The sequence below is a fragment of the Prinia subflava genome, chromosome 3, assembly GCF_021018805.1.
Source record: "Prinia subflava isolate CZ2003 ecotype Zambia chromosome 3, Cam_Psub_1.2, whole genome shotgun sequence".
Lineage (NCBI taxonomy): Eukaryota > Metazoa > Chordata > Aves > Passeriformes > Cisticolidae > Prinia > Prinia subflava.
The window spans coordinates 77,569,252-77,582,464 of record NC_086249.1 but is presented as its reverse complement, the minus strand read 5'-3'; the positions used below and the strand labels follow the sequence as shown (position 1 = coordinate 77,582,464).

Below are 13,213 nucleotides of genomic sequence, written 5' to 3'. Positions count from 1 at the left end.
GAAGGCTAAGTATCATTTATATTCTCTCTGGAACTAGAGCGTGAATTTCAGGATATGCATACGACACAGAAATTTTAACCATAGTGTGAGGCCTAATATATTTCACAAACTCAAGTGTGTATCAGAAAAAGCCTTATTTATTGTTCAAATGCACAAAATGCTATTTATAATGTAATTAACATAATACATAATTAATCCAGGGATTTAAATTTAAAATGTACAATTAATTGGTATAGAACACTAGCAAGAGGGGTTTTTTGCCACTGACAGTCACTTTATTTTGATGTTTTTGTTTCTGATGGGTTTTCCCCAGTGTCCAGTGTCTTCAGCAATCTGAAAAGGCCAGCTGCTTCTCGTATCCGACTGAACTCGATGCAGAATGCCTGCACTTCTATAAACAAGTCCTGTACATTAATAATTTTGTTTCTGATTAAGGACTGAAGAAAGACACAAACAAGACGGACCAGGCGGTTCTGAAACATAAGAAAGATGGTTTAATAATCCAAATAAATGTTTGTGACCAAGTCAGTTAAAGGACTGTTGGCACTCAGCAGTACAAGTGAGGTGTTTCAAGAGCAGTTTAGCTTTAGCAGTTATTGTGTTCCCAAGCTTTGTACATGCTGTCCCTTCCCTTTCATTTCCCACACTACTACTATATTTAAAAAATGACTCCTTCATAGTTCTTGTACTTCTGGATGCAGGAGCCTTCTGAGGATTAATCCCATGCACAAATGAAGCACCAGATCTACCTCTCCACTGTACTTAATTTATTATGTAATCTCTGAATAAAGAGAGAGAAGAGATAATAGCTGAAGATTATGTCAACATTTGAGTCTTGCTTAGTCTTATTTTCTACAATAACACAATAAAGAAAATTGAACAAGTTTCACATCTCAAAATTTCTTATCACCACATCATCAAGGAACTCCAGATAGGAAGTGATTCAAACAAACTGATTCCAAACTTCCTTCTTGGAATGTGCTCTGTTGCTGAATCAGCAGAAACCCCTTTTGCTCTGTATTAGAAGGAAAAACAATTCCAGGGACACCTAATCCAAGAACTCCTAGCTCATTTCCTGTCTGATCCAGTGAAAAGACAGGATCTTAAAAGTGTTCCTCTTTCTTAAGAGCTACTTAGGCAACACCTTGAAGAACATGATGGGAATTGGAAGTGAAAGCTTGGGAACTGGCACTTACAATTTGTCATACATGGATCCAGTCACCAGCCATCTGTTTAACACATGGCACATTCTTCCCCAAGGACAAAACTATGTCTTTATCATTAAATTGCTCACATACTTCACATTGTGAGAAAGGTTGAGTTCAACTTTTTCTCTAAAGCCAATTATGTATGCGAATGATGTTTATTAGACAGAATTAAGGGATGTGACAAATTAAGTCTCCAAAGCATTTCAGATTATTTGATGCTGAAAATAAGATACCAGCTATTTTTTCAGGAACTGAGCTTACTACTGTAAAATTTGCTGCTTTTAATGGGAGAATTCAGAGACTGAACAACTTGTTTCCTTCACTGTGATCAAAAGGCATCACATGCTTTCTCTGCAACACAACTTAGTTACACGAGTAATTTTAATAATCCAGGAACATGAAACTCGGCAAAAGAACAAATGCAAGATTACTGGCTGACTCCCAGTCTCTGAGGATCATTTCCAATAGTAATTTTCTACCATGCTTTTCTAACAAAACATCTTGTGTCTCAGCTGCTGTGAGGCCCCATACACATTAAAAAATGTTAGATCACAAGCTCTGTATGCTGCTTAGTGATCAGTATATGTTCCTTGACCATCAGAGCTCTTTTTTGTCCCCTGTGTGCCTGAAGCACAGCTGCTCTGTGCTCTCAGCAGCCTCTCAGCACAGTGTCCCACTCTGGGCATATTCTCAGTTGCAGCCCGGGTCTGCTGCTATTTTCCTACTCCACTACCAAATACAACAGGCAGAGCTACTCAGCAGGTCACAGACCAGTCACCCACATGTGTCTGGCAGAACCATAAAGCAGAGAAGCATCAGCAGCCACCAAAAGATAATACAGGGTCATCATCTGAAAGGGACTGAGAACAAGCTGGGGAGATTGCTGCTATCTACACTGCAACCCTATCCTGTGCCCTGCACACAACTTTCCTTCCTGTAGCTTAAGGATACAATAGAGTTGGAGAAGGCACTAGACACCAAAAAAGCTTAAAGGGAAAGGAACAACAGTTGTCTTGCTGGAAGAGACTACAGACATTTTAGTCCTTCAGTATCAAGAGCAAAAAGCTAAGGCAGGACTTGGGATTCAAAATCCTTGGAGAAACTGAATGCAGAACTATTTTTCACCAACGACGTACCCAAGAAAAGTTCTACTGGGCACCTGGTGAAACCAATAGATCAGTTTAGGAGAGAAGGAAATACCTTACATAGCATGTCGACAACCCTGAATGCCAGAAGTGTGCAAACCTCCTCAGGGAAACCTGTTTCCCCAACCCTCCCCAGTCAGGGATCCCTGGGAGTGGCTACAACTTCCTCAGTGGCTGGCACACTTGTACAGAAGAGAAACTTGAAGCTTTACATTAAGCAGAATGCAAACTAATTCTGGGGGTGAAGAAAAGGCTCACAGGGTGACAGATAAATCTTTTGAATGTTAAGAACTCCAGTCACATAAAATCGCAGTTTTGCCAGGAAGAAGTTTATGATGTCTACAGAAAAACAGGGAACAGTGATTACCTGTGAAGTCTTATTAAAAAAGTGAAGAACTGTCTATTAAACTCTAGAAAGAACTGCATAGTGTGTTAGGGGAAAAAAAGTGCCTTTGAAATAAAAAAGCAGTAAAACAAAATAACTTAAAGCTATCAGCCTTATTAAAATCATAGCACATATTTCACAGATCAGCATATGGGATACTTTTTCCTAACCAATTTATTGAAGCACTCACCTGCATATATTTGTCTTTAATCTGTTCACAGGTGGAGATACAATTGGAGATATAAAGATGAATAAATTCAGGTGGGAGATCAACTGCAGTAGTAAGCCTGTTCAAATAAAATACATTCAGTGGTTTATGAAGCCATAAATCTAGTGTTTCAGTAGCAAAACAAATCATATCAGTTAGACCTATGAGTTTATTACCAGTCCTGTCATACAGAACTGATTTTTGACAGCTTCCAGACATATTTCTAGTAATTTAAATTTCTTAATTAAGAAGAATCAAGACTTTTAAAAATCTGACAGTACAGAAGCTAAGTTAGATTGGTTTCCACATCTGACATTTGAGTTGCCACTGCTTCTTCAACCAAAAGAGCAATACAGCTCTCTTAAGATAACAACAAGGAATAAATGGAGAACTGCCACAAGGTTACAACAGAACCTGACCAAAGTAATTCAAACCAATCCTATCTCAAGTAGTGAAAGGCAGACTATAGGGGAAAAGGTGAAGGTTTTAGTTTCAAGTGCAGTTTCAATTTTGTTTTATTTCCCTGAACAACCAGTGTCTACCTGTTTGCACTCACAGTCGCTTTTCAGTTTGATGGAAGTTGTTCCTGTGCTAGCTATGCTGTGGGAGAACCAGCATGCCTGACTGGTGGTGTAGCTCTCCTGGACACAGGGAAAAGCTCCTCTCTTCCCACTCTTGCTCCATGTTGCAATCATTAGCCTCACTTCAGGGCAGTAACTGCTGTGCACCAGTACAGAGGCATTGGTTTCAGAAAATATTTAAGGTGCAATTCAACTCTGCTTCAAAGGGACTGCTGATTGAGGCTTATTTGGTAGTTCACATTCAGTAATTGCCAAGAAATGGAGAAAAGTACATTGGAGAGATATATTTCTGTAAATTTGTGGGAATTAGCTGTCTGAAAAGTTTTCCCATTTATGGGGCTAGCATTCTGTTAAGAAAATGGGTTGTACCTCTCTGCAGAAATTATTCTCAGTGAAAACAGGACATGAATGTACAGCAGGGCAGCTGTTTAACAACAGCACCTTTTGTTCACTTAAGCTGCATGGAGAACACAAGTTGCAATTAAGCGGATTTGCCACGTGGTGTTAACTGTTTGTGGAGGATTCTCACAATAACTGCCCTTTGTCCTACTGTAGTCTTCTATCTCCCACACAGACATGCCTTGAGAAGGATCAAAATGAACATTTCCAGATATCCTGATGAAACAGAACTGCTCATTTTACATACTCCATGAAACCTTATGAGGTTTGAGATCATACTCACCGATTTACAACTTCCATTGAATGTAAGGACATGTCCATGTTGACCAAGACAGAAAAATACTCTGTTATTTGACTAGACTGCATTAGTTTCAACAACATTTCTATAGCTACTAAAGGATTGTTTTCAACCAGGTCTGGCAATTTGGCAGGAGTGAGACCGATATGGTAAACAAGCTTGGGGTCCTTTTCCAGTTCTCCAAGAAGCTGTGAAGAAGAAAAAAAATCCTCAGTAGTTTTTTTCCTCAACTATTCATGCTATTGCTTGAAAAAATTGCTATAATACATCTAAGATCCAGGAGAACGATAGCCCTTTAGATTTAGCCTTCTCTATTGAAAAGCACTGGAGGGCTACTTTAAAATTTTTATATACAGGCAACTGTGTCCATAAAATCCTTACTAATGCATTTAGGAGTTTTTCATCAGTGAGTGGCAAAGAAGGGAGCTAAAAAAACTCACATTTAAAGTTTCAGCCTCCTTTAGTTTCCTGTCCAATAGGAGGAAATATCAATTTCAAGTTCACTTGGCAGAAAGAGTAATGCAAATAAAGCTTATTTCATAGTGCCAGCATAATGATTATGAAAAAAAGCCCACTGAAATCAGGGTTAATACTATCAAATTGAGGGAAGAAAAATGGTTGTTGGTATTTCTGAAGTACTTATTTATCAAAAACTTTCACAGAACCATGAGCAACTTAGTTATACAAAGATTTTTCCATGCAGAAAAATGTCGGTGCCACTTGTGATCAACTGTAATTACATCCAGCCAATGGTATGAGCATTATCTTCCTTATTCAGGCAAACCCAAGTCAAAAATCTTGTTTTTTTACGATTTAAAAGTTTCCTGAATCTAAACAGATTAATTAAAGTGCTCAAAGTTTTCTAAAACACATGAGTCAATAGCTTCTTAGAGAATAATTTTAATCTGGAACGTGCATCATCCTTACCTGTGTTTGCTGTGGGGAAGTCAAAGGACTTTTAAAAGCTTTTGCCATGATTCTTTTTATCTCAACTCCAGTGCTGTTCTTAACACACATTGACTTATCCCACTGAATTGTGTGATCTGGTTCGATTGGATTTAGCCATGCCAATTCATCCTCACATATATGGAGTGGAGGTGGTGGTCGAATAAACTCTGGTCGAAAGTGACCTAAAATGGCAACAATGTGAAATGTTTTCTTAAGCTCTGGGTATTCAGTTCTGTATCAGTAAAGAACAGAAGATGCCTCAAAAGCCCTTATTTCTTTAAGCTATTCTATATATATATATATATTATAACACTGAGAACAGCATCACAATCCTATTTGCCTCCCAAAAAACCATTTATTTCTGATTTTTAGTGATACTGTTACAGCCACCTGTTTCTCCTCTTGATTTAGATCACTGTGTTACTGATCCTGTGTTTTTTTTTCCCTTTCACAGTAACTGCTTCCCTGGGAGGTGTTACCACCCAATGCAGACCTCTGTGCAGGGACTAACTAGTATCTGTTGTTCAACAGATGACATGGGGAAGGGCTTGGAGACAGCCTCCAGACTTCTAGAAGTCTGTAAATATGAACACCAGAATTTGATCTAGAGACGCCCTGCTGCAGTTTCCCTCTTTCATTCACCCTAATTTCCATTCCATGCCTTGCAAATACTTCTGAATTCCATTACATTTTATCTGAAGCACAATAACACAGCATGTTGTGAGTTACAGAAACAAAGATGTGAAAATGCACATACTTTCTATAGGAGGCTTTGGACCACTCACTAATGCTTCTGTGATCTGGGAAGCAACAGAGCTGTCAAAACCAGAGTTGGAGGAATCTGGGTCAGGATCGCTGAGAATGCTGGGGAAGCTGGCCTTGCTCTGTGTTGGCAACTCAGACTGACGTTCTGAAAGAAGAATATTAAACCATAAAATTGGAACAGAGATGCCTGGAATACTAAAAGTGGTGAGAAACAAGCAGCTGTAGAAAAGAACTGGCTTTAAAAAAACCCCAACAGATAACATCAACATGAAATTTAGTACAGTCGGGCAGTCAGCAGTCTGAGTGCCAGCTGACAGGCAAGGGACAGAGGGTTTGTAGTGAGGATAAAGAAGAAACAGATGTTAATCTGAAACGTAGTCTTGGCCTTAGAAAAGGCACTTAACCGATGTAATCTACATCTACAAGCAGCACATTAGTAGGTTCCCATGCTACACCTCAAAGAGTTCACCTGCTGTATCTAGTTTTGTAATCACTTCTCAGAGAAGGAAAGTGAAAGATCCACACTGATCCATTTACAGACGATAATGGTCATATACTAGACCTGAAGTCAGCTATTCAAATTTACCCAACACATTTCTGTGGCTCCTTGTAACCCTGTCAAGCCATAATCAGTGCTTTAGTGGAAAACAATGGAGTTTTAATGGCTACATGATTCTACAGACCTCATCATTAAAGCAAACCTGAAAGGAGCTAAAATCATCCCTTTAGAGGCCAAATTACAAACATAAACAAGTCACAGAAAAATAACATTACAGTTAGTGCATATACAGCTGAAGACTTGAAGAAATTGGCCGAAAAGGAAAATATGGGCCTCACTGCTTGCATTATCAGATTTTATGTGCCCTTCTGTCAATAATCTATTGCTCTTCTGTATCTGGAGACTTAATGGCTGATCTTCTATGTTCTCTTTACTATTTTGAGAGATCCTGTTTTCCACTGCTTTGGCAAAGAAGACTCCAAAGAACAAACAGCAGAAAAATCCCCACTACAGAATACCACTTAACATTCCTCTCCCCACCCTGTTACCAGAGAGCACTAAGCAGCAGATTACGCCTTAAGCAATCCAAAGTCCAAAATTGCTGGTACTACACGAGAAATCCCTTGAAAAAGTTCCAAATGAAACCAAACACCACTCCATTTCCTGGCTAATTGAGTGAGTGCTGTCATATTTTGTGTACCCTACCACTTCTAAGCAAAGTGTGCTTGCTCCTTTTTGTGCAATCCTGTTGACCATTCCCAGCTGCCCACACACACAAACTTGTCACTTCTTGTGACTCCAAACAAATCTACAAGAGACTGCAGATCTCCCACAAAACTGTGAGTGACAAGAGCAATCATGAGAACAAAGTTGTTCATTTTTTTGGCATTCTGTCCTACTTTATCCAACTATTTCAAATAATGCAAACATTTGCATATATGCTCACTGAAGCAGCACAGCAGAGTATATTTTTCTATTAAAGGCAACAACTACCATACTTTTCAGTTACTCGAAAAAAGACATTTTAAAGGCAAAGTCCAAATTTGGTTTATAAAATTTATCTTCTACTTAAGCAACTGTTTCAAACTTCATCTCATGAGTACTTTCATTCAGCCAGAAGGCTGAATGATTTGTTGATTTAACAAATGAAGTACAGGAGTAGGGGAGAGGAACTGGTTGTCCTTTTTCTCTTTTCATTTATAGTCTAGGATGTAAATCCATCAGTCAGTAAATCACAGATTTGTTTGTAACCTCATAATCTGAAATTACTAGTGATGTTAGGTAAGATGATTACTGATATTTCATTTCACTGATTTGAGAAGCCTGCCTGAGCCCTCAGTTACATTGAAGCTCAGAAATTCAACATTACTGCTTCAAGAATAAGGGCTGAATCAACAGCTTCAGGTAAACCAGAAACTAATATAGAATCTTCAACTAAGACATTGAAATTTTGCAAAACTCAACTGAAAACAAATCCTTAGGTTTCTCTATGAAGCCTATTATTTTATTTTTACAGGTAAAAAGGAACTTTCTTTGACTCTTAAAGAAAGCTCTACAATGCATTAAAAGCTTTACTTTCATACAGGTCAATTACTTCCCCATCAAATAAGGGTTAGCAGACAAACACTGAGGAACACTTTGCCAGGAGACTCATTCCTGCAACTAGGAGAAAATTACTTTTCTTGATAGGGTAGCACACCAGATGAACAAAAACATATTGTAGGGCAGTACCAACGTTTGAGTTAGCTCTCTGCAGACCAAAGGGAGGAGAGAAGAAGTGTTAATACTCATGCCCACAATGCAGAAAATCAAAAATAGAAAATCAATATACTGAAGACTAGTGAAAAAATCATACTTTCCAAAACACAACAAACAGAAGAAGCATGATTATTTTAAAACAAGTAAAAGACTTATCTTCTAAGAAAGTGATTAGAAAGCAGACAGTTATTCTGGGGACCTACAGCAAGGAGTCTGAGAAAGCACAGAGCTTTTTCACATGCAGCTGGTTTTGTTACATAACTTCTACAATTGCTTGTAAGCAATTGTGCACTTTTACTGGATTATGTAAACAATGATACAAATCTTATACAAGCACCATTAATGACTTTGTATTCTACTTTCAGCCATCATTATCTTCTATTTTAAAATAAAGTATGTGGCCTAGAGCACACATTCACCCAACCACAGATTTGAGGTTGCCCAGAGAAGCTGCAGATCCCCACTCCTGGAAATGTCCAAGTCCGGGCTGGATGGGGATTCGAGCGACCTGGTCTATTGGAAAGTGTTCATGCCCACAGTGGGTGAAAGTGGAAGTAGATTATTTTTATGGTCTTTTCCAACCCAAACCATTCTGTGATTCAATTATTCCATTTTTTATGAGAACAAACTATTCAGAAGGCAAACACAGTAGCAAGGGGAAAACAAATAAACAAATAAAAAAAGCTTGAGGCTTCTTAAGACATGGCATATGCCTTGCACTAAAAACAACAAGTTAGCTGAGGCTTCACAAAATTTGAATTCACTAAGGTATTCTACAAAATACAGACAGGATGAACACAAGAAGGACCAGAAAAATTTGTCTCACTCACACTGGCATGTTAGAGTGTTCAATTTGCATTTTCAAACAATCCCAGTGTGGAAACAGCTAAGGAGGACCTCACAAGACATTTGTAGGCTATGAACAAGGGACAGTATACCACAGCTTTACCAGCCAATGTCAGAGTCCACAGAAAAAAAAATGACAATACCAAGATACGGCTGCAGGACACAGAAAGTCTAAATGGTGCCTGACCTCAGAACAATAAATTACATTGTACAGACATAGAACTGGGGTGGTCAGTTTGCACACAAGCAAGTCTACAGGCACATACCTAGGGAAAAAGGAGTGGGTTTTTTTTGTATTTAAACTGGTTCCTTGTTCCCAACAATATATAATATTTCATATTAGCTCCAGATGCGACATGAACAATCATGTTCCTCCTCCTGTTCTCCTGTCAAAGGATAAGCATCACATTGCTTTTCTTTTCAGTCTAGTAAAACTGGATCACTTTCCAACTCTTGAGCTAACACTGCAAGGTCTAACTTTGCAATAAACTGAAGATATAATTGTAATAATCAAGTTTCCAGGTACAGCTGAAGTACTGGTATGTAATAGTAACCCACCAAAAACATCCCTCCCCCAAAAAAATCCCTAAAAAACTCAACAGCTTTAGATTAAAATCTTCCTATACTTGCAAAATATTCTTGTATTTAAGGCAATTACATATATGCTAAAAAACCTACTTGTTAAGGAGGATTAAAGAGTTAGGTTGTACTCTCTGCCTGAAGTTTCTGTAAGTGCTTGAAGACCTTAAAGAGTGAGAACTTCCATTCCTAAGAGCACCACAGCCACAAACCTTCCTTACCTGCTAATGCCAGCTGCAGCCCACTGATGTCCACTGACTGGGCCATGTTCCCCACATCCATTGCAGCAATCTGCCGAGGAGTCTTCTTGAACAGCTCTCTAGGAGGGGCTAACATCAGTTGTGAGAGAAAGAATTTTTCTGGAGGAGTTATGGGAGGTAGGAAGCCTGTGGACATACAATGAAAAACAATCCATGGTTCCATGCTCTTCGTACATAACAAGAAAAACTAAGACAAACTGATCTGTCATTTACGGCAAGGTAGGTGCAGCTGCAGAGTCTATGTGACACACATGGACTGTTAATGCAAAATACAGCACTGTGTGATCAGTGACACACATCATCACATGTGACAGCTGACGCTAAGTCATTCATGGCAGTTCATTCACACAACTTCCAATCCAAAGAGTGAGCTACTTATTATGACCTAGCATTGCAATTCACAGAATCAAAGAATGGCCTGGGTTGGAAAGGACCTTAAAGACCATCAGTTCCCACCCCCTGCCATGGGCAGGGACACCTGTCCCTGGACCAAGTTGCTCCGAGCTCCATCCAGCCTGGCCTTGCACACTTGCAGTGATGGGGCATCCACCGCTTCTCTGGGTAGCCTGTTCCAATGCTCCAGCCCTCTAACCAACTTGGTGGCCCTTTCTATAGTCTCTCCAACAGGCTATTTATTTTAGAAACTGATTTACTCAACACGGGTAGTGTCATATTTACTGAAGAGGCAAAAGTGTTTCGCTCTCATGTATTTCTCTCTAACAGTTTTGTTTCACAGCTTTAAGGCTGTCAGAAGCCTCCTATCACCTCCAGCTTTTTGTGACGGCTTTCTTCCAAAAAATTCCACGTTACCACAGAATCAATTAGGTTGGAAAAGACCTGTGAGATCATCGAGTCTGACCTATGACTGAACACCACCATGTCAACTACCCCAGGGCAGTGAATGCTACGTCCAGTCTTTCCTTAGGAAAGGCCTCCAGGCGACTGCACCACCTCCCTGGACAGCCCATTCCAATGTCTAATCATCCTTTTTGTGAAGAAATCCCTAATCCAACCTAAATCTCCCGTGGCTCAGCTTTACACTATGTTCTCTTGCCCTGTCGCTAGTTGCTTGGGAGACGAGGCCGACCCCCACCTGGCTACAGCCTCCTCTCAGGCAGAGAGCGAAAAGATCCCCCCGAGCCTCCTCTTCTGCAGGCTAAAGAGCCCCAGCGCCCTCAGGCAGTTGTAGAGAGCTCTAAGGTCCGAGCGGCTATAAAGTCCAAGGCCAGAGACGCTGGACTTTAGGCGCAGGTGCAGGACTCCCACCGCTTTGTCCAGGAGCGCTCCTGTGCGCCGCGCTCGCCCCGCTCCCCGCCGCGCCGGGACACACCTGAGAGCGGGGTGCGCTCCGCCTCGTCGCCGCCGCGCTCGGGCGCGGGGTTGAGGAGGTGGGCGAAGACGGCGGCGAAGGGGTTGGCGGCGAGGGGCTCGGTGCGGTACATCTCCCAGAGGAGGTAGAGCGCGGTGAGGCGCTGCGCGGGGCTGGGCAGCAGGTCGGGCTGCTGCAGCAGCAGGACGAGCACGGAGCCCAGCCGGAAGTGCTCGGCCTTCCCGAAGTAGTGGTGGAAGGCGCTGGAGAGCCCCTCGAAGGTGCTGCCGCCCGCCTCCTCCGACACGATGCTCAGCAGGCTCGACAGCTCCTTCGGCGACAGGCTCATCCTGCCGCCCGCCGCCGCCTCGCCCGCCTCCGCTGCCCCCTGCGTGCCGGGCGCCGGGCTGCCCCCGCCCCCGGGCATCCGACCGCGACCGCCGCCGCTCCGGGCCCGGCGCTCCCTGCCGGCCGCGCTTTACGGCGCTGCCGCGAAAGGCGCCGGGGGCGTTCCGGCCCGGGCTGCGGGGCGGTGCGCGCGAGGCCGGGTGGGCCGGGATTGGTCCGCGCCGCCCGGTGGGGGCGGGCCATTGGTCCGGGCCCGGCCGCGCGCGCTCCCGCGGGGGCCGGCAGGGGGCGCCCGGCAGCGCGCGGCGCCGGCTGCGCTGTCCCCGAGCCCGGGGCCGCGCGATGGCGGCGGGGCCGCGCCCACAGCCAGCTCCGCCCGGCCCGGGCCCAGCGCCACCGCCCGCTCCCTGCACGGCTGCGCCGCCGGGCGCTTGCTCCTGGCCGAGGAACACCTCGTGGCCGTGCCGTTTAACGGCGGAGCAGTTACACCCTGGATTGGGTCCACTGAAGGGTCTGGAGTGCAAGTCCTATGAGGAGCAGCTGAGGGTGTTGGAGTTTTTGAAACCGGAGAAAAGGAAGCTCAGCGGGGATCTTAACGCTCTCTACAACCACCTGAAAGGAGATTGTAGCCGGGTGGGGGTCAGGCTCTTCTCCCATGTAACCAGCGACTGGACAAGAGGACACAGCCTCAGGATGCACCAGGGGAGGTTTAGGTTGGACATTAGGGATTTCTTCACAAAAAGGGTGGTTAGACATTGGAATGGGCTGCCCAGGGAAGTGTCAGAGTCACCATCCCTGGAGGTCTTTAAGGAGAGTCTGGATATGGCCCTTGGTGCCCTGGCGTAGTTGACAAGGTGGTGTGCAGTTACAGGTTGGACTCGATGATCTCAGAAATCTGTTCCAATCCAATTGATCCTGTGATTCTGAAGGGCGGATGTTCATCCATATCTTCCATGGTCCAGTGCAGTTGAGAATACCCACTTTGCTGGTGGGGCTCTCAGCAGAGATGGAGGGTGGTGAGGAGCAGTAACATGTATCTGGGAACCAGGGATTGGAGCACATCCCTTTAAGTGTGATGATCTATTTCATCGGCTTAACCTGCGGAAGTACATCTCGTGGGACAACAAGTCACTGGCTTAACCTGAAGAAGTGCTGACATCCTGGCTTGGAGGAAGGTCTTTCTGTGGGATGTGCTGAGAGCTTCGGGAGTCCTGAGAGCAAGCACTGATTCTTCTAGTAGTAGTACTCCTCCCCAGTCACCCAGCCCTAAAGAGCTTGGCTTTCCAGATAGCCATACTAGTGTAAGAGATGGGATTCTGTTTCTAAAGTAATAAAAATTGAAGGCTTGTGTTCTGTATATAGAACAAGTAATGGAGGTGTTCCCTGTTTCACATTTCTGATGGGAAAGAAACCCAGATCCCAGAGGCATAAAGGATTCACGTACATATAGAGCTGTTAAAAAAAGATGGGTCTGTGAGGAAAACAAGGTCTACATCTAGGCGAGGCAAGATCTGAAAGCCTTGTTGATAGATCAGTTACCTGACTTGATCACAGTGAGGAGTCTGCTTGCAACATACACTGCTAGAAGAGTAAAGCAGATGGAAGAGGATGCCGGTGAGCTCCCTGACACAGCCAGTGTATTCAAGGAAACAAAGCATTATTTGGAAGTTTAGGCAG

The 13,213-nt window shown here is 43.1% G+C and overlaps 1 protein-coding gene across 1 annotated transcript; it reads right to left on the bottom strand.

Moving 5' to 3' along the window:
- Window positions 1-119: 119 nt before the first annotated feature.
- CNOT11 (CCR4-NOT transcription complex subunit 11) lies at window positions 120-11,684 on the bottom strand. The gene is made up of 7 exons (XM_063392598.1): window positions 11,210-11,684; window positions 9,841-10,005; window positions 5,930-6,082; window positions 5,152-5,354; window positions 4,210-4,412; window positions 2,929-3,025; window positions 120-473 (listed from the first exon to the last, which is right to left on the bottom strand). The coding sequence occupies exons 1-7, from the start codon at window positions 11,613-11,615 to the stop codon at window positions 276-278; spliced, it is 1,425 nt and encodes a 474-aa protein (XP_063248668.1). The 5' UTR covers window positions 11,616-11,684; the 3' UTR covers window positions 120-275.
- Window positions 11,685-13,213: the final 1,529 nt, after the last annotated feature.